Genomic DNA, 22,462 nt, shown 5'->3' with positions numbered 1-22,462 from the left:
CCTGTGTCTCTCAGAGCTTCCCCTCTTTGGCCATTGATGGTGACCCACTGCCCATACTTTACAGTATTTGAGGGCACCTGGATCTTAGGAACCATCTCCCGATCTCCCAGGGACACTAAGGTGACACCCGCCCACTCACCCCCCTTATCTAAGGGCAACTCCTCCCCGAGCACTACACTAGCTACTCCCGGGGCTTTTCCTCCGGTGGGAGGGGGTGGTCTCTTTGGGCACTTGACATATCCCTTATAATGTCCAACACCACCACACTCAAAGCAGTGGACAACCCTTGGCTGCTGACTTTGGCCAGGATAAGGGTTTCGGGGCGGGTTAGCCTTAGGGGTGAATCCTGCTCCCTTTCCCTGGAAACTGTTTTGGGGGCCTTTTGAGAACTCCCGCTTTTTATCTCCCCCCTCTTTCTTCTGGGGGGCGCCCTGTCCGGCCCCTTGGGAATCCCCTCCAGTCCCCTTTGAGGACACCCGGGTACTCGCCCAGATGTCGGCCTCCTCTGCAAGCTTTCGGGGGTTGGTCAGCTTGCTGTCCACCAGGTGTTGACGCAGCTCGGGAAAACATTTCTCGAGTAGGTGCTCCTTGAGTATAAGGTCATACAACCCCTCATAGTCTTCTACCTTGCTGCCCTGCACCCAGCCCTCTAATGCCTTCTTTGCGTAGTCCAAGAAATCCACCCAATTCTGTGTGCCTAATTTGTGACTACCCCTGAACTTCTGCCGATACTTCTCTGGGGTCAGTCCAAACTTTCTTATTAGCGCCACTTTCATGGTGGGGTAGTGGGTCTGCTCTCCCTGCTCTAGGGCCAAGAGTGTATCCCTTCCTGCAGGAGGCATGTATTTGTACTAGCCACCCCCCCAGTGTTTTTCCAGGATCCCATGAGCTCTTAAGCAGACCTCATAGGCAGCCAGCCACTTGGCGATGTCATCCCCTGTACTGTAGCTGGCGACTACGTCCTTAGGTAGATAAGGTCTAGGTTCCCTGGTCACATCCTTAGATTCGCTGCCACCATTTGGAGAACTGGAAGTCCCTGCCTGTAGGGTCTTGAGTTCTAACTCTCTGAGTTTCAACTCGTGAGCCATCCTCTGCTCCTCTTTCTCCGTTTCCAACTTGGCTAACTCCCACTTTAGCTGTCTTTTTTCCCTCCTATCAGCTAGTTCGGCTTCAGTCAAGCTTCTCGCTGAGACACTGCTGCCCTCCCTTGAAGATGTCCTAGGACCCGGTAGTAGGTTCCCCATTTCAGGTTGGAACAATCCATCGACCCCGATGACAGTGTCCCTGTCTGTTTCCTCTTCCTCCTCTTTCCCCTCTAGGTGCACTGCCACCCACGCCCTCAAGCTGGTCTGAAGTTCCCCTTTCTTAGCACCACGCTTAAAGAACACTCCCATATTTTGGCAAAAGTCCCTAAGCTGGGCCACAGTATAGGTCTCCAATTCTTCCAGAGCAAATTCCATTTTGCCAATGAGAGATAGGGACAGCCACTTAGAAGGAATTAATTCAGAGGGTAACTAGAAGCTTCCTCCACCCACCACCAGGAGTAAATTTGGAAAACAAAAGTATAATTAGGGAGTCCGCAAGGAGAAAACTCCAGGTGTAGGCCTGTGGAGTACACTAAGTTACTATGGGGTGGACGCAAGCACAGTTCTCATCCCACCGCTGGACACCAATTATGTTGGACCTGGGGTCTCCAGATCACACTTGATAGCTTGGCCCGGTGTAAGACAGTCAATCCTAGAGGCAAAAGTGCTAAGCTTGCGTCACACCCTCACAGGAACCCAGCGTCCGTCCGCTCAAAAATGACACTACACCAATCCTTTTAGAAAAGTTGAAAAGCTTTATCTTTTCTTTCAGTTAGTTTTTCAGTAATCTCACAATCTGTCACATCTGCATTTCAGATACCATTATTAATATTTTACATACTTTTGTGAATTCCATGAATTATAACACTGAATTCAGTTCATTAGCAGACTTTACTCATTCCTAACAACCTAGTACTAATAGGAATAAGAGTTTCTTTGCAAGTAGACCATTCTTTTTTTTCTGTAAGTGCAAACAGATTTACATCACCATAAAGGACACATTGGAATTACAAGTGGGTTACAGGTTCCAGAGGTAGCTCTGTAATATTTGTACCTAGAAATGGAGTCCAATAGTAACTTGCCTAGAAGGACAAAATTTAGTTGTGTCATCAATTCTTACCACCATTGGTTACACTCTACAAGTACCTCAGTAAGACAAGATAATACTTTTGGAATAAATAGACTTTACATTGAAAGTGTACACACTCGCTTTAGACCATCAAAGTTCCACTTCTAGCATTGCTGTAACGACCATGCTCTTAGTCAAGTTTGATTAATTAACAAATCTAACCTATCCCTGGATTGTAACCTTTCTCAGGATTGCTGTGGAGGGTTAATATTTTCGAGGGTTACCATCCTCCACTAGAACCCCGGCAAATACACAGAGCTTTGGTTGAATTTTACAGTCAGGGCTCTCAGTTGCCAGTCTCCTCGGCTCAGCAGCCCGACCACAGTTACAACTCTGCAGGGATTTTGGTAGTGCCGAGTCTTTCCCCCCCCTCCAGGACAGATTTCCCAGCTTACTTGATGATGACGAGCTTGACAGGAATCCGGAGGGTAAAAGAACACTCGACGGGGCTTCCCCGCTGACTGTAGGACTCTGACGGTGGTTCTCTCACCAAAGTCCTGTCAGCGAGTGGGGAAATTGATTCTTGCCTCCCCTCCTTTTCGTTTCCACGCCTCTCTCCCTCCTTTTCCTCCTCTCGTGGAAGAGCTCCGCTTCAGCTCGGTCTTCTCTCGTCCCGCCCCTCACCTTCCGGTGCCTCGCCTTCTCTTCACTCGACAGGCGGAGCCTTGCAGGGCCTCTGCTACCTAGCAACCAACGCGGAAGACGCTCTCCTGCCTCACATCGACGCCGGTCACCCACGAGCGCCAGGAAGCACAGTTTGCCTGCTTCCCCAGCCGACTTCAAACAATGAGCGGTGAGTGCAGACAAGCGTGGATGATGCTACGCTGCTTAGGGTCCGTTTTTCTTGGACCTTCAATTACACCTATTCACAAGTAGGCTTCGGGGGATGGCCAAGAGACAGTTCCATCTGATTTCTCAGGGTTTCAGACGGTATCCTCACTCACCCTCTAACTCCTGGCTCAATGGTTTTCCGCTACCCAGACTGAACCAAGGTTATTTTTAGATAAGAGGGGGGTACCACAGAAGTAAATTGCGACAGGGTCACAGATTAAGACAGGGCAAGGTCATCAGATAGGGGGGGGCGTCAGCAGAGAAGGGAAGCAGGCCCGCAGACAGTCAATTTCCCTACCCAATGCACCAACCTCTCCTCCCAGAAGCCTTAACTCCTGACTGACCCTACTCCTCACAAGATCACTTCTCTTCTCCAAAATGGCCGCCCAACTTTCCGCCTTATATAGGCAGACCCTAGAGTGTCCAGAGAGGTTCTGGAAGCCCTCATTATGTCCTATGGCCCTAGATCCTGAGGTGACAGTTATGGCAGTTACTGGCCACCATTTTGTGTGACTGAGTTTTCACCAATTTTTAAGAGTCGCCTAAGAAACTATAGGGTCAAGGAGGACCTTATCCCTAGGTCAACACCTAAAAAGTCCAGTGGACATAAAAAAAAAAAAGGTTAGGTGGCAGAAAGGGGACGAAAATAAATAAATAACAGGAGAGACCACACAAAGGGCTGACAGGTCTAACAGGGTGCTTATCTATAAACCTTCTCCAGGCCTTGATACACTGGGTTGGGACTACATGTTTACCACCTTACAGAGGTTTGGGATCCCCTTTAAATTTATTCAGTGGATAAATTCCCCAACAGACCCAGTGCATACTGGGGCCATATATCGCAGGCCTATCATGTACAAAAGGGCACGAGACAGGGATGTCCCCTCTGATCTATGTTATTTGTACTCGCACTAGAGCCCCTCGCAGATCGTCTGTATGCTGATTCAATAGACTGGGGTATTCCTTTTAATCACATGATTCATACATTGTCACTATACGCGGACTATATAATAATCTACACTAAAGATACATGGGAAAACGTACACACAGTAGCTCGCACCATTGCTCAGTTCGAATTTCTTACGGGACTTGCCATAAACATTGGAAAGTCGCATGCATTCCTCTTTAGGGACGATCTCCATCTGCGAGCCATCCCCTTTGGTGAGCATGAGATAGCCACGGCCCCCATCACTTTCCAGTATCTTGGGATAGAAATATACAAAAACCCACACAACTTACTCAACGGGGATATACAGAAGACAATTGGTTCGTGGAGTTCTCAGGTTGTTTCTTGGACATCCCTTCCTCTTTCGGTTGCAGGCTGGGTGGCAATTTCTAAAATGGTGATGCTTCCACAAATCTTTTACTTTTTTCACAAACTTGCCAGTAGTGATCCCTAGGTTAAATTTTCATGCATTCAGCACACTTTTGGGTGATTCAATATGGGGTTCAGATCTTGACGTATTAGCTTAGCGAAGCTGCAGCTTGCATCTGATGCTGGAGGGAAGGGAGGCCCTGACTTCCGCACGTACTGCCTAGCAGGCAGGCCCGGACTGGCCGTTGAGGGCACCGGGCAATCCCCCGGTCGGCCGCTTGGATGGGGGCCGGTTTTGGGCCCCAGGGGGCCGTTTTTGTTTCAAGGTCGTAAAAACGGCCCAGTAACAAAATCGGCCGAAACCGGCCCTGGCAAAGTGCGCGGTCGCACCCCCTCACGCCCAACCCAGGGAGGGGGGCCGGCCGAGCACTTTGCCAGGGCCGGTTTCGGTTCCCAGTCCGGCCCTGCTAGCAGGGTAATTACAATGGCTTTCAAATTGGTTGGCGGGATGAAACCTGCAAGAAATAGATTACACGCCCTGGATGATTGACCACGGAAAACTTCATGGATTATTATGTCCAGGGGTAGCAATCCCCCGGCATCAGCCCCAATGTAACTTAAGACTGCACTGACTTATTGGAAACAAGCCCTGAAATATACCGTACACACCACTGCTTATGCCTCCAATATACCACTACTCAGCCTTTCCACCCCCATGAGCACACTAACGCGACATGTGCTTACACCGTGGACATGGGTAGGTGTATCGGAAGTGTGGGCACTGGTCAGGGATGTAACACTACTTACACATGCAGACTGTATGCATGAACAGGGGCTCAAGGGGGTGCTTTTTATAGTACATGACAGTCTGGTATAATACATCAAGCGACACTGGGCACCAAGTGGGATAGAATCAGACACCAATAAAATAATACACTCAGTATACTTAATGGGGACTGGCAGATACCCGATCCGTAGGTTTTACCGAGGAATCAGTTGGGAAAGAGATATCAATAGAATACGCTCAGACAACGAGTGGAAGACTATATTAGAATACCCAAAGCAAATATCCCGAAACACACAACTTAAGTTTATACAATATATGATAACGCAGCATGCATACCTCAAACCACACAGGTTACACTCCATCTTCCCCAACACCACAGTGGCATGTCCCAGATAGCCTCAGCAGGATGCAGATTTGCTTAACATGATCTGGGCCTGCCCTAATCAAATGTTAGAACCAAGTCACAGCCGCCCTGAGGGAAGTAATGGGGAACACATCGTGGCATACGGCTGAAACTTGACTTCTGGTCCTCTTGAAGTTTAGGTCAAATTTGCGGACCTGGCTTTTACTTAAGCTTACATCACCAGGAGGTGGAAATCAGCTGCACCGACTGGGACACTGGCATGGAAAGAGGAGGTAGAGCATTGGGGACTAGCAGAAAGTGGTGCTTTTTGCAGGGACGAACGCAGGGATCTAAGGAAGAAACCTATAGCAATGAACTGGGACTTATTACTAGAGTCCTCAAAGCTTCAGACATATTCAATATCTAATGACAGGTCACTTCGCTACTCTCAAGGCCTTAGGCCATGTCATATATGGCCTGACTATTTAATGTTGGCCATTCCCCGTTGTCCACATCACGCTCCTTACTATCAGATATGAAGCCACGAACCTGAAGGGTCCCAACTGCTTTTTCCTGATGGCCACCGGCCCATGAACATGAATAAATAGGAACACTTGCCACTCCCTACCACTGGGAACAATTCACCTAAGCAGGTATTTCCTTTACTAAGTGTTTATCGAATTCACCCTTCATTAGGGGGGGGGGGGGGAATTTTCATAGTAATAGTTTTAGTTAATGGTTCTCTTATTAAACCAAGTTGAAACAATATAACAATATCAGCTACCACAACCATACAGACATGATACATGTTAATATGCTCTCACTGGTGTACTAGAAGCAAATGTTACTATTTGTTATTAAATGTGGCTGATGGTGCTCACTACAACTATATATGTATGTTGCTATATGCAATGCTGTAATTTGAAAAACACAATAAAATTGGTTTAATAAAAAAATAGACATTGAGATCACTACGAAAAGACACCGCAAAAGGTGTTAGAAAAATATCCGCTATTTTAACTGAGCAAAACAAGACCGAAAATGATACAAATCCATAATAAAGTTCTTAGAAATATCAATAAGCAAAAATAGACTTACAATTCAATTCCTTGAAGTCAATAGCATGGTCCTGGGCTATCACAGCATCGTGAACAACAAATCTAAACAGTTTTGGCTGACCATAGCATTGCGGGCCAGGTATGGTGTAGGGAAGACCTGAAAACATTACCGTCAGTGGCCTCACGATGAACCTTGAAAAGCTGGTGTCGGCAGGCGTCGGTTCTGGAGGTGAGTGCAGAAGTCGTTCTTGCTGAAGCACTGTCGGCGGTAGATGCAAGGCTGCTGTGCGCGATGGGGCAATGTGGTGTGAGGGGCCCAAAGGTCGCGGTGCAAGCAGCAGCGTCAGTTGACGCTCCAGAGTCAATGAATGGTGCTGGGGTCAATTGGCCAAGGCTGCAATGTGGGATGTGGCAGTGCGTCGATTAAGCTACGAGAGGTGCCCCCAAACCATGGTGCTGGCAACAGCGTCTAGGTCAGCTTGGAGCGGCGTCGGTGAGACCAGGGCTGCGGTGCGCAGTAAGACGGTGCTCTATGTTCTCCACGAGAGGTGTCCACAGGTCACGGTGCAGGCAGTGGCGTCAGTAACGCCGCTGTGGTGTTGTCGTGGATACCAAGGCAGTGGTGTGAAGCGAGGCAGTGCGGAGTGTGGTGCCCTCAGGTCATGGTGCAAGCAGCGGCTTGGTGGGGGCATTGGACAGTGTCATTGGTGAGACCAGGGTTGCGATGCGAAGTGCGGCGGTGCCCTCTACGGTGCCTTCAGGTCACAGAGCCGGAATCAGGGCCAGATTACCTTTTTCGCCTCTGTGGGAGCTGAAACATCGAGTTCCAGAAGCCGGTACTCAGAGATGTTGAAGTCTTTGACTTCCCTGAGACTTCCAACAGAAGGCAAGCTCTACATCAAGCCCTTGGAGATACTGAGACTTCCAACAGGAGGCAAGCTCTACATCAAGCCCATTGAGATACTTAGGATGTAGAAAAGCACAGTCCAGTCCTTTCCCTGCCCAAGACAGAAGCAGCAAGTGGAGGCCAACCCAGAAAAGCAACAGCAAGTTGGTAGTCTCTCCTCATAGCTTTCATACTCTTCTTCCTGGCAGGTACCTTAGTCCAGCAGTCATCTAAAGTTCTGGAGTCAGGGCCCCAATATTTATACCACATTTTCCTTTGAACTTTGTAGAAACAAAGTTCCTTTGGCACACTTACACCAGTTCAGCCTGGCTCGGGACAGGTTCACAACAGGAGGTGGAGACAGCTTTGTGAGAGAGAGCCACAGTCCTTTCAGGTGCAAGCAATAACTCCTTCCCCCTACTCTAAATGCAGCCAGGTCTATTCAGTCCTGCTATGAGTCACCCAGGAAAGGTAAGGCACACCTCACCCCCTCTTGTGTCTGTCTAATGTGAATGCACATGCCTGCTCCTGTCATTCTGAACCCAGACGGTGAATACACAAAAGGCAGAGGCACTCAGGATGGTTAAGCAAAACATGGCAACTTTGCAAAAGTGGCATTTTCAAACAAACAATCAAAATCACCTTCACTAAAAGATGTATTTTTAAATTCTGAGTTCAGGAATACTACACTCCATTTCTCCATCCTATCCAAATGGAGAGTTATGCTTGTAAACTGTTATAAGGCAACTCCCATGTTAAGCCTATGGGACAGACAGCCTTTCAATAGTGAAAAAAAGAAATAGACAGTTTTCCACTATCAGGACATGGCACACACACCCCAGTACATGTCCTACCTTTCACATATACTGCACCCTGCCCATGGGGGTACCTAGGTCCTACCTTTGGGGTGCCTTACATGTAAGAAAAGGGAAGGTTAGGTCCTAGCAAGAGGGGGCCCTTGCCAGGTTGACATGGCAGTAAGAACTGCACGCAGACACTGCAGTCGCAGGTCTGAGACAACTTTGAAAGACTGCTTGTGTGAGTGGCACAATCAGTGCTACAGGCCTATCAGCAGCATCTGATTTCCAGGTCCTGGTTACACACAGTACACTATACTAGGGACTTAGTAGTAAATGATTTAAGCCAATTATGGAAACACCAGTCCATAAACACAATTTACACAGTGGCGGCTCCTCCGCTAAAGCAGAGGAGCGTGCCCTACTGCCAGGAGCAGCAAAGCAAGGAAAAAATTAAATGATAATAACAGATTGATATTTTATTTTGTCCTCCTGCTGTAACAGTGCGTGAGGGGGCAGAAGCTGCAGGGGAGGAGTGGTATAACACTCCTGTGTGCAGCAATGACTGTTAGGTTGGCCCTCTTGGGCTGCCCAAACCAGTCATGAGCACTTCCCGGTTATCCATGTAGGCTGTGAGAACATGCCCACCCCTCCAGCTCCTGGCTGAGCGCCGTGTCCCGGCACTCAGACCAATCACAACGCTGCAATGCAGCATTGTGATTGGCTTAGGGGTGGGAGCCTGGCAGCATGCTTCCTGTTGGGACCTGGAGTCGGACACAGGCGAGCAGGAGAGAGGACGCGGGCTCCTGCGGCAGCAAGGTAAGTTTGATTTATTTTCTTTTTTTTTTTTAAAAAGCAGCCCGACCAGTTGTGGGCAAAGTTCACTGGAAAGGTAAGAAAAGGCAGTGCCTATTGCTCACAGCCAAAGGTCTTGCTTATGCTGAATTTCTTCCTGCGAGGCTGGGGTATTATGTGTGGCTGAAGCAATCAGCCTCTGGACAGCAGAATGTGTAAGCAGAGGGGCTTATGTGCGTGTGGTAGTCCTTACGGTCAACCTCCAACTATGCAAGTCCTACAATGCAGGTGACTGCAGTATATTATAAAAAGCCCTGAAATTCATAAAAAAATCAGCTTAAGGTCAGTTATGGTTAAAACACAAAAAGCCCTGAAATTCACCAAATATAGTAACAAACGCACAAGATAACTCATACCTCGCTATGCTCAGCACACCGATTTGCTGATTTGCATGTGATAAAAGAATCCTACTCAGAAGGAAACAGCGCGTGCATGAGTTAAACTGTGCACTACCATCACCCCTCTTTCCAGACACTCACCGAATTACACATTTTCTGGCCCATAACCATTCACACAGAACTGCAGAAAAGTCACCATGCATATAGATTTAGTCAACTCTTAAACTGAATTTAAGTCCAATTGGTTGCACACTGCTTGTCCTATCAGCGTGTTACCCCAAAGCATTGTGGTCCATGAAGTAAGCATCAGCGGGTGCGCCTCTGCCAGGGTCCTGAGCAAAAATTCATTGTCGTGTTGGCCATCCCTGGACACGTGTTTCGAGGTGGTTACCTCTCGTCAGCAGGGAATAGGCATATATGTAGGGGTGCTGCATAGGCTGCCAAAAAATATCCTCAGCACCGGTACCACTCGTGGCACGCAGGTGCGTAATTCGGGCTCGTCAGCCCCACCAGCTCAAGGGAGCTTGAATATAAAAGAAAGTCCAATTGGTCGCACACTGCTTGTCCTATCAGCGTGTTGCCCCAAAGCATTGTGGTCCATGAAGTAAGCATTGCTCAGTGATTTTTTGCTCAAGACCCTGGCAGAGGCGCACCCGCTGATGCTTACTTCATGGACCACAATGCTTTGGGGCAACACGCTGATAGGACAAGCAGTGTGCGACCAATTGGACTTTCTTTTGTATTCAAGCTCCCTTGAGCTGGTGGGGCTGACGAGCCCGGGTTACGCACCTGCGTGCCACGAGTGGTACCGGACCTGAGGATATTTTTTGGCAGCCTATGCAGCATCCCTACATATATGCCTATTCCCTGCTGACAAGAGGTAACAACCTCGAAACACGTGTCCAGGGATGGGCAACGCGACAGTGATTTTTTTGCTCAAGACCCTGGCAGAGGCGCACCTGCTGATGCTTACTTCATGGACCACAATGGTTTGGGGCAACACGCTGATAGGACAAGCAGTGTGCGACCAATTGGACTTTCTTTTGTATTCAAGCTCCCTTGAGCTGGTGGGGCTGACGAGCCCGGGTTACGCACCTGCGTGCCACGAGTGGTACCGGACCTGAGGATATTTTTTGGCAGCCTACGCAGCACCCCTACATATATGCCTATTCCCTGCTGACGAGAGGTAACAACCTCGAAACACGTGTCCAGGGATGGCCAACGCGACAGTGATTTTTTGCTCAAGACCCTGGCAGAGGCGCACCCGCTGATGCTTACTTCAAGGACCACAATGCTTTGGAGCAACACGCTGATAGGACAAGCAGTGTGCGACCAATTGGACTTTCTTTTGTATTCAAGCTCCCTTGAGCTGGTGGGGCTGACGAGCCCGGGTTACGCACCTGCGTGCCACGAGTGGTACCGGACCTGAGGATATTTTTTGCCAGCCTACGCAGCACCCCTACATATATGCCTATTCCCTGCTGACGAGAGGTAACAACCTCGAAACCCGTGTCCAGGGATGGCCAACGCGACAGTGATTTTTTGCTCAAGACCCTGGCAGAGGCGCACCCGCTGATGCTTACTTCATGGACCACAATGCTTTGGGGCAACACGCTGATAGGACAAGCAGTGTGCGACCAATTGGACTTTCTTAAACTGAATTTGCAGTTATAAACATCTTCAAATCCTTTACTGTCAATATGAATAAAAATAATTGTGGTGGATATCACATTATTCACATGTAAAGCACAATATCCATAAAGGTTGATTTTCTACCATGTTCTATATTCTCAGGCAAAATTATCATACAAAGCAACATAAAACTGATGTACTAATTCAATTAAACTGCCAGCTCCCCTAACTGCTGCAATTACACCCACAAATATTCACCTCTGCCAACTTCTGGGGTTTTATTAGGATGGCAATATTAGAAAGCAATATCCATGCACCAGAAGTGTAAAAAAGAAAACTGAATTCCCTCGATAGCAGATTAAACATCAAAACTATATTTCGCATGTGAGCTTAATTTGATGGTATCATTATCACAATATGTATCTGTTTCCATATAAATTAGATGTTCCTTTTTACTTTTGCTGAATACGGAGAGTGTAAAATGCAACTTAAGAAAAAAGGTGGATTGTGGCTGGTGCCTCGAAAGAAGGCCATCTAAGGAAATATAAATGTGGAGCCGCCGTGAAACAAAGGCCGGCTGTAAAGGATCAGAAAGACACGAGAGAGGATGAAAAGTGCATTGACAGGAGTGGGCTGCAGAGCCCTGCACACTGAACTTTTTTAATCTATACGCCCAAAAGTTGTTTTAATCCACCAAACTGTGCCCTAACAGCTTTTCACTGTTGGATTTCTACACGAGATTAGGCTTACCCAGCAGCGACAGGCATCTGAAACAATAGAACATTACAGGGATCACTTCGCAATTCATGTCCCTGATATTCTGCATATCATAATGTTAGTTTCAGAAGTCACAAAGCAAACGAAAAAATAAGGTTCCTGCATTTCCTTGCGCACTAAAAGCAAACATTTTTCCCCAATATAGTTTTCTATGGCATAGTTACTCCATAGCTCTCTTTTGAAACTCGCAGCCAAAGTAAGTTTAAAGCTGAAAACTAACAGTCCAAGGAGATGCCTCCAGTTACATTCTCTGCACCCTTCGACAGTTGTAGCCAAATCAGTGGGACTCTTACTGAGAGGCTCTCTTACTGCATCTACATCAACTGGACTAACATTTAGGTCATCCAAACAAACTACCCAACTCGGTTTTGTTTGATTATCTTCAGGTTGTCCTGGTAAATCAGTCCTGAAGTTGCAAAGGCAACTTAACATGATATCTGGATGGTCGGATAGAAGCTGCTGATCGGATCATTTGAGTTAGAATTGGGGTCAGCTCTGGGGTGTGGTGGTAGAGCAGAAGTGGATGTAGAGGTCAGGGGGAGGAGGAAGCTTGAATTTCAGCTATGGTAACAAGACTGTAGCAGTGACAAGAGGGCAGGATGTGGGGTAGCAATTCTGGAAAGGTGTCATTCAGATCGAGGCTGCAGAAAGAGATAGATTTGATTTTAATTTATAAAGCGCAACAATTGTCGGTAGGCGTCAAGGTGCTGTAGACACTTCAGTCTGGCAGGAGATCAAACACTTATGATGCTAAAAAGGGTCTGCCTATATGTTATGTTAATGTTATGTTAATGATATTTTTATAGCGCACAGCTGTCCCAGCAAAGGGGCGTCCTGGCGCTTAGACAGGTACCACAACATAACACACAAAATACGAGATAGACGGGGGAGGGGGCTACTAGGAAAGAGGAAACAGGAAAGTTTTAATAGTCCGCCTAAAAGTGGACAAGTCGTTCAGAGCTCGAATGTGTACCGGGAGAGAGTTCCACAGCCCCGCAGCAAGAACCCGGTAAGAGCGGCCACCCATTCTACTGAGTTTAAAACGGGGGCAAACTGCCAGATGAAGAGCCTCTGATCTTAAAGATCTCAACGGGATGCAGGGAATAATCAAATTGGCAAGAGCCGGCGGCGAAGACATTTTTAGGATTTTAAAAGCCAGACAGAGTGCTTTAAACTTGATCCTCTGTCTGACCGGAAGCCAATGTAGGGCCAGGATGGTGCCCGAAACCGAGCAGTGCCTGGAAAGACCAACGATGGCCCGTGCTGCGGCATTTTGAACCCTTTGAAGCCTGGATGCCTCAGCCTGATTGACCCCTAGCATCAGCGCGCTTCCGTAGTCCAGCCGGGATAAAATCGAGGCTTGGACCACAAGCTGCCGAGTAGGAGGGTCAAAATATTTCAAAATCGGTCTCATGCCACGTAGGATACCGTAGCAGGTGGCTGCAACCTTCTTCGTGTGCCCTGTGAAAGTGAGCGTGGGATCCAGCCAGATTCCTAGATTATATATAGTGTACTACCAGGTCTTTAATGCCTTACTGAAAGGCAGGTGCCCGTTAACTGAAGTCAAAGACTGGGGGAGCGAGTTCCAAAGTCTGGATACAGGGATCAGCGGGTCAATTTAAATGAGAAGGTAGTCTTTTTGTGTTGCTCCATCATGTAGTGTGGTGTATCATATTTGTCAGTGCTGTTAGTGCAAAAGTGATGAGCCTGTGCTGAATGCCACTAAAATAATTATGAGTCTCAAAGGATTCGGATGTCCAGGCGAACTTGCAATGACAATCCACATTAAACAGCAGCATCAAACACATCCATTTGCTTTGAAATAATGAATAACACACTGAACACCCAACACTACAGGCCCCTGGGAGGAGAACAACTAGAGTGTAAAGGAGATTTTTAGTTACAACAGCATACTCACAGTTTTGTTGGGCTTCACATTCCCATTTGTTTCTTGTTTTGAATTTCGCATTTTCATTCCCACTACACAAAAAGAGAGAAGACCGTCACTGCAGCAGCTTCTACGTCAGCACACGTTGAAACAAAAATAGTATACGCACCAACATCAAGGCAACATACTACCCAAAAGCTACCAGTTTTACCTTTTACTTAGGGAGCATATTTTAAACATCTAGAAATGTGGTTATAATGCTGTGCATCCCATAAATATTTGGGATGTATTCAAAACATGAATGAAAACGAACTAAATAAAGTTGTGGAACCCACTACATTCAATCGATAAATGCTTCGATACCGCTGGCTCCTGACACAAACAAGATGACGATCGGAGGAACCCGAACGGCCAAGCAGGCTGCAGCAGTGAAACAATGATAACCCGGGGACAGCAAGGAATTGGACTGCTGATGGCTATCAAAGGAGCAGAGATTCAGGACCCTACTACCGGGGGAGTTCTATGCAGCGTGTGAATGCCAGAGGTCCCAGGATACTACTGGGATCTGCTCCAATAAATACGATGGCAGATGGCTAGATGTTGACCGTGGCCCTCTAGAGACCAGTGATCTGAGCCAGCCAGCATTGAAAAGAGGTACACGGTTATAACATGAAAATGAATAGGCCAGAGCACAACTGAACAATGTATAGAAACCTCACACGGAGATAGCAGAATTTAAGCGGGTACAGGCTAAGTCCCTGACATATGCTATGAATGAAACAACTATGTCTATTTCTTCTCCCTGCCCCACTGCACATCCTACTACAAGGAACAGATACAAACCTGATGATATGTGCACTATAAAAAGAGTGTGAAAAGAGCTGGTGAGTGAACACGGGTTAGTCTAAATGTATGCTCCAATTAAAGTTTGAAGTCCTGTCAAGTACCACGCATCAGGTATTAGACTGACTCGTTTTAGTGTGGGGTTGCTCATCACCGCACTGAAATGCACAGTCACGCATTATAGGCACAGCGCCTCAGTTGTCAAGCCATTAGCGTTGCCCATAAAAACGATGCTAAGCTAAAACAGGACTGTTGGCAGCGGGCAGTGGTTTGTGCGCTCTGCTCCCGCAGGCTTGAGGGTTGGCTGGCTGAGCTAGTAGCAGCTGGCTGCTACAATGTATCAATATAGAAGATTCCTGCCACGTCGCAGCTTTGAGTGATGTCATGGCGAGCTAGTGCCCAGAGACATCAGCCGACTCAGGTTGATACAGTCAGAGACTTTAGGCACTGTGGGGACATCAGGTCCTGCTAGTGCTGCCACCGGCTGCTGCTGTTTGTGGGAGGCTGGCTAGGTGGTTTCGGCAAATTATGGCAGAGATGCCTGCTGCTTGCACCGCTGCGTGGCTGAAATGTAAAATCATGAAGATGACCAACCACTCGCTGCAAATTTCTGAGGAAGTGACGTTGCAGCAGCCAGAACTGGACTCTGTGGAGACGGGAGGCCTAGCCATCCTACCACCGCAGTAAACCCATTGCCATGGCTCGCACACTCGCAAGTAAGTGAGACAGACAGTGCTGCCAGACGAGTGTGCTAAATATAATTACAATTTGCTTTTTTAGCCGAAGCTGCAGCGCGCTATCAACAGCCTGCAGTGCCGGGCATTTTACTGCTGAAGATATGCCCTGGGCATGGCTGCAGGCTCAAGGCTCAAGAGGAATGGTTGCTCCTAATTATGAGATATATCATGTAGCAGCTAATCTCCAGCGGATGATTAAATGGATGGCTTATTAGTCTGACTTGGATGGTATGCGCTGTCTGGCGACTCCTAACAGGCACTCAATATATAGCGGATTACTGGGAGAGTTTGACTCACTACGCAGATACCATAGAGCAATTTAAGTGACTAGATAAGGAAAGAGGAAATTTCAGAAACTATTAAAAGCACATACAGTTTATGCAACCGAGATTCCTCTTTGGGGTATGCCCAGATTCTGAACTGTTGCAAATATACATGGCAAACGACCACGGCTGGAGGTGGGCATACAAAGTGTTGGGGACCTATATGCAGCAGGGACTCTTTGTATGCTTGAAGCACTCAGGGAGGGTTATGGACAGGGATCTGGTAAGTTTATTGTGTATACTGGCCTGATGAGGGTTGTTCGACTGTAGCGGATAATGAGCCGAATGAATCTTGCGATGGTTTCTAAGATTTTAATATATGGCAGTGTTCAGTAAGCAGTTATAATACTACATAAAGGGCTGGCCCCGTCTACAATGTTGATATCTCTGAAGTAAAATTAAAATGGGACGAGAAAGTAGCAAGAGAAATAACTGTGACCAAATGGTTTACTGCTCATGAATACCATAAAACAGTAAGGAGAAAGACAGAAGCTGAATACATGCAGTTTAATTAATACATGCAATTTAATTACTTGCATCAGACTTATTTCTCCTCCTAGTATAGCAAAAATGTTCCCTGGCACAAGAGACCAGTGCACCTAATGACATACACTCCAGGCTGAGGTTTTTCATATGGTGTGGGACTGCGGCATGATACAGCAGTATTGGAGCGAGGTTCTAATACGGATTTCAGAAACTACTTGTAGAAGACTAGAGGCGTCCCCTTTGTTGTGCTTGGGCAGATACACAGAACCAAGGACTTAAAACAACTATGCAGATTTGCAGATTTCTTGATGGTAACAGCCAAGAGAAACATTGCAGTGCACTGGAAGGCAAACATACCCCACACCTCCCCGCAATGAAAAGCAGACGGTTTGAACTGGGTGAGTGCAGGGATGGCAGCCGTGAGGGCTCAGCAGAAAAGAACTGGCAAAGGCACCTCGCATAACGAATGGGATACATGGGTGGTTGAGTTAACTGCCAAAACAAACACCATAAACTGATATGTCTTTCTCACAGACAAGACGTTAGTTCCAAAAAAGGGACGGTGTGTAATTTTCTTATATACAAGCGGAGTTGTGGTTTCTCCATGTAACAAATGCTATCGAGCTCCACAATATAGTCAAATGTAGAGTCAGGGATTGATAACAAGCCATTCCCTTTATTTAAAAACAAAAATATAAGAAGAATATTAGAAAATCTTATGACTTTTCCACAAAAAAAAAAAAGATATAAAGGATGAATATTTGTGTATGGTCGAGTACTAGTGTTGATATGTTACTGGTGTATTAATTGTAATAAATGCTATATAAAAAGGTGCTCCACTTCGACATTGGATGTCTACCAAAGATGTATTTCTAGGTGATACTAGAAAGTAAAGCTTAAAAACCTAACCTACATTAATTATGTCAATGTATGTCAATTCTGCCACACCTACACTCACTGACAGCTTTGACGTCTAAGGAGGTTAATCCCATTTATTACCGGGAGGCATTTTCGGTTATGTTCAGACAAATTCCAGTGAGCTCAAAGAAACCAATTTAACAGACCCCAAAACCCATAACTGGTACGATGAGGAATACAGAGGAGAAAACAGTGGCATATTCCCTTCCACTAACGGTAAAAAGTGTGATGATGGAATTATCTTTGGCAAACTTTGGTGTTAATGCCGGCCATTTTGTGTAGCTCTCCCTGGACCTAGTTTCCAGAGGGACAACCACATTAACTGCACGAACTGGAGAGTCTGTGGTTTGTAGACAAGGTGTCCTGTGGCTGTTTGCCTATTTCTCTTCTGTGCTCGGCAGAAGTGTATTTCTCAGAATTTCTTCCTAATTTGTTTTTACATACTGCAGAACAGAAACAATTATAGTAAAAAAAAATGGTAAGGTCTTGGCCTTGGCATGACCACCATAAACCTTTTCAGCTATGATACTGACCTATGGCAGGTCCCTTCTGCCATCATGGCTCAGCACAAGTTACTCATATTTTTAAAAGAGGAGATCCCATGTGTCCAGGAATTATCTCTACTTGAGTAAGTGGTCAAAATCTTCAGACAAGTGTTGGCCAACAGAGTTCAGACACATAATGGTCAAAATGTATGCCCTGTAGGTTGTCAGGCAGGCTCTAAGTGAGGAATTAGAACAATTGAATGCGGTGTGTACCTCACCATTTTAGTTATACAATAGGTTAGCCTCTAGAAGGGGAGGCTCTTTTTGGTCTTCCTGGATGTGAAAGCAGCACTGCAGAAGATGGACAGACGCCGGTGGACAGACGTCTGTTGAGGGAGGCCCTTCCTCAATATGAGAGCACACAAAATGATGGACGGAATGTTGCACAATGGCAAAACATTCACCCCCAGTCACAGGTATGGGTTTAATCCATCGATATTTTGCTCGCCAAGCCACCCCAGTTCAGACGTGGCCATATGCAAATCAGTCTTGACCCTGACTTGCATATGGCCATGTCTGAACTGGGGTGGTGTGCAGTGCAAAAAAACGATGGATTTATGCCCAGATCTCTGTACTGGGGTGAATGTATGACATTGTTCTGCATTCTGTCCATCAACTGTTGTTTTTGCACTGGTCACCCCGAGTAGGACGGGTATGCTCAGACATGAGTCCCGTGCTCTCCACACCACTAGAGTCAAGCTATCCTGGTTGATGACGGCTGATAGCCAGAAACCGGTCCTAGGATGCTTGATTCCGGTCCAGGGAAGACATGGCTTGGCAGTTCGGGCTGGACTGTTCCCATGAGGCACAGGGTCAAGGCTGATTTGCTTATGGCCATGTCTGAACTGGGGTGGTGTGGAGTGCAAAAAAACGATGGATTTAGGCCCAGAACACTGTACTGGGGTGACTGTAGGACATTGTTCTGCATTCTGTCCATCAACTGTTGTTTTTGCACTTCCTCAATATAGGCATCCAAGCGGACATATGTGAGGCTATTTTACCTTTATATTCTGAAAAATATGCTGATCGGCATAGGGGAAATAATAGGAAAACAATTGATAGCGTTACAGGGATGCTTGGCTGCTCAAATTTTCTTTAAAACTCAAGTTAGCAACCAAGAGCTACATTTCAGATTCATGCATGCAGAGCGCCTGATAAATACAGTAATCTCAGTGCCTTGTCTGATTTATAGAGATGGGATGATTCTCATGACAGGGACAATGCTGAAATTTTTTAACAGTTTACTGTGAGAGGAAAAAGTTGAGGAAACTAAGACAAATTTAAAGTCATGATCGCTGGCTAATCTTGCATCCCCAGTAGGCTTTTTGCCCTACCCAGACACCAAAAACAATTAATATTCTGTCCATTTCAGCTCATGTTGGGAGGGTGGTCACTCCTGATCAGCTCAAATTTGTTAGGCCAAATCTCAGACCGATGCATTATAAATCAACTGGCTTACCCTCAAAATAACTTCTTGAGGAAAAACAATGTATATTGCCCAAATCCACACCTTTCAGACTGTTTAAATATGATCTAGGGATTAACTGTTGTGTTAAGCAGGTAGACTTATGCCTGGTTTGTATGGGTTATAGCTCAGGACCAGCATGGGAGCGGTTATATTATAGATAAGCCTGGAAACGTTGCCCTGGACTGGCAGTGTATGAAGCATATTTTTGTACTTTAGATGGAACTGTGAGTGGGCTGCTGACCCTGCTAATATAACCTTGAAAAGCATTCACTAAGAAGCTGAAATATCCACCAAGTGATATGGAGCTTTGTTCCGCATAAGGTTCCGCACAAGGTGTTGTCAGCTTAGCAGAGTTATCTAGATGGAAAGGACCAGTCTGGTATGCTGCTTTGTTTGCGCCTCCTCATGATGCCGGATAATTCCCCAGCCTCACTTAACCACAGGATGAAAGAGGGCGTGTAAAGTGGGTATGAAACTATAAATAAATTACAAAATATACAGTGAGGGACCCTCATCCAAAAACTAGGGGATATAGGGCTGGTAATCATAAAAAATGCCATGGAAATGGGAGCAGACGCAGACATTGCCTCACTCAATGGTGATACCGCCTTCCGGGAAGGCAAAAGGTTTCAGAGAAGAACAGCTTAAAATACCCATAAAAAAACAGGTGCAGGAAATGGATAAAATAGTGAAGCAATGGAGACTTGCTGATGGAAAGGGCCGAGATATCCTGAGCACTTACCTGTCCCACAAAAAGCATAGCCATTTAAGGCCCATTTTAGAAATAGCATTAACAAAATATTGTTATGGAATTGCACTACACAGCAACTAGAAGTTCTACACATGGATGAGCAATCTATAGATGTATTTAAAGTAGTTTACCAAAGCTGTCGTTCAGCATGGGCTCCTTCTGCTCATCGTCTTCCTCTTCTTCATTCAGTGGCGAAAAGGCAAACCTTTTTACAGTGAAAAGAACAAAGAAAAATTGTACATAAGTATTGTTTGGAGATACCTCCAATTGCTCGTTGAGGTGATGTGATGTGGGAGTGCTTGGAGTTTGTTAACTTTGACATTGTATTGTGTCGGATTGATCTTTCTTAAATGTCTGGGTTGATGGCTTGCAAATAGCAGTAAAACAAATGCTACAAGGGAATGGGGAAGGATTCAAACATCTTCCTACCAGTGACGAGGAATCCAACATACAAGAGGAACCTTTCAATTGCTTGTTTGGACGCAGAGAGAAAGAATAGGAGTGTTACTTTGTCATATATGAAAATATTGAATTGAAATTGAATCTAATATTTATCTGAGGAATACAAAAACTAAACAAAAGATTTTTAGTTAACAAGAAAATCATAAAATTCTTATTAAAATTGTGTTCAGGTTGGGTGGCCCTGGTAGAATCTAGAAATATCACAGGGAATAACAATTTAGATAATCACATGAGTCCAGGCTGAAAGAGTCAGTGTGTCAGTGCGGTTCAATTCCAAGTCTTCATAGTGGCAAAATTACCTCCGGAGGACCCTATGCCTTACAGAGTGAACGCTCAGACAACAACACAGAAAGATTTACACTTAATCCTGTGCTTTATAGGGAGCCAGTGTCAAGAGATCTGTTCTGCAGTCACATGCTCAAATTGTGTACGCTTGCGCTGAAGACTTGGTGGGCCATTACTAATTTGCTGCTGAGGGCAAGGCACATTTTAGTGATAGTTCAAGATGAAAACTATTCCTATAGCCCAATCATGCATGAGCAAAAGTATTTACTGCACTCAATTGGCATAAAAATAAGAAGATGCTTTTCAAAAGCTTCATCTGATCGAAGCAACTATGAATCACTGCACTAACTTGCTTCAAGTGAGAAATCACAGCCAGTTAGAATCCACATATTTCACACCACCGGAGAAGAGGAGCCGGGGTTGGGTAAGGACTAATGGAGGAAGACCAAAATGATATATGTGCAAGGCAGGGAAGGGGAGAAATGAGTCTGAGTTAGTCAGGTAACATGCACTTAATTGGGATTAGTCAGGAGAACATGCACTTTATTGGGATCATCAGATTTTCACCATTTGATCATGGAAAGATATAAACAGTAATAAAAGACAAAATCCAGACTCAACTAGATGTGGATTTTCTTTAGCTCGGTATGGATGGCAGGTAATAATCCTATTCTTAAAGACTTTGTGTTAAAAATGTGCGAAACACGTGTCAGGGGTGGGTTTCTGTTATTCATTCCAGGTTGGCTTGGACAGTATTTTACCAATCCAAAGTTGTAATACTGTGACTGGAGTGGTAAAGGTCTTTGGTCATTTTTCAACTCGGCGTGGCTGCCACTGTGCTAATCCTATGCTTAAAGATTTTGCTGTAAAAAACAGCAAAATGCTTTATACCTTTCTAGCTCGGAGTGGATGTCACTGTGATAATCTTATGCTTAAAAGTGCCAGAAAAACAGAGATTTGAGGTGAGCAGATTTTGAGTATCGTTGGTGCTGTAGGGTGCTCCATATAGAGGAGCTGCACTCCTTCTAAATGTGGGAACTACCCAAAGTTCTTTGCTTTTTGTTTTGAATGATTTATTCGGCACTCCGAACCTGGAAGTGTATTGTATATATGTATGTATATATTTGGTGTTGCTTGTTGGTGGAGGAGGGATCTCTTTTAATCAAAAAGTAGGCTTCCCTTCTGCTGAAAAAAAAACATCCTTTCCCTCTCTTACTTTATTGACAGTTGTCATGAAAGCTATCTGGCTTTGTATCAGCAAAGATACCACAAGCTCTGACTAGTCTGACCGCATATTCACTATTTCAAAACACTTCAAAACAAGACACACAAGTAAGCTGCACTTCTCCTTGATTGGAGAAAGTCTTGAACGTCATAAAAAGTGGCCCTTTGGCTTGTTCAGGTTTTCTCCCTGGCCACTCCAGTGAGAAAAATACTGCCTCCTTTCAGTCATTGTTTCCTACATGGTTTAGAATTCAATGCACCAGTATATGGCAAACACATTCCCAAGACCTCGAAATCCTCTACACTGCAGTTCAATCACCTATGCTGGGACAAGGCCTGGCCTCTTTGCAGAAGCCTTGCTAATGTGATCTGTTTACCAAATAAACAGAAATGAACAGACCTTCCCTGCAAAGGGAGGAGCTGAATAGTCTTTCAAGAAGATAACATGTCTTGACCCTGCAAAGATTAGCACAAGGCCCTGCGGAGTTACAAATCTGTGCCAGTGACAACTCAAGGAACAAAAACCACCAAGGAGCTACAAGAACCCCACAGCTCAACTGGTTTAGAGAAGTACACATAGAGGTAAATATCACATTTTAAAAGTGAACTGGTGAGTAAGATCCATCCCTAGCACTCACTAATCCCTGCCTGCTTTACCCTTCTCCAGTTCCACAGTCACCAGAAGATCTTGTGCCTTCA

At 45.8% G+C, this 22,462-nt stretch overlaps 1 protein-coding gene across 2 annotated transcripts in view; it reads right to left on the bottom strand.

The window, feature by feature from the left end:
• Nucleotides 1–22,462, bottom strand: part of TMEM87A (transmembrane protein 87A) — a 213,071-nt gene that overhangs the window by 38,520 nt on the left and 152,089 nt on the right. For both annotated transcript variants that reach the window (XM_078659633.1, XM_078659634.1), the window contains exons 16-17: nucleotides 19,924–19,997; nucleotides 13,752–13,813 (exon numbers count right to left, since the gene is read on the bottom strand). In XM_078659633.1, the coding sequence (XP_078515759.1) occupies nucleotides 13,752–13,813; nucleotides 19,924–19,997 (136 nt within the window). The remainder of the gene's footprint in view (nucleotides 1–13,751; nucleotides 13,814–19,923; nucleotides 19,998–22,462) is intronic.

This window comes from Lissotriton helveticus, chromosome 9 (genome assembly GCF_964261635.1).
Source record: "Lissotriton helveticus chromosome 9, aLisHel1.1, whole genome shotgun sequence".
NCBI classification, from domain to species: domain Eukaryota; kingdom Metazoa; phylum Chordata; class Amphibia; order Caudata; family Salamandridae; genus Lissotriton; species Lissotriton helveticus.
This window is presented reverse-complemented; position numbering and strand designations above follow the sequence as displayed.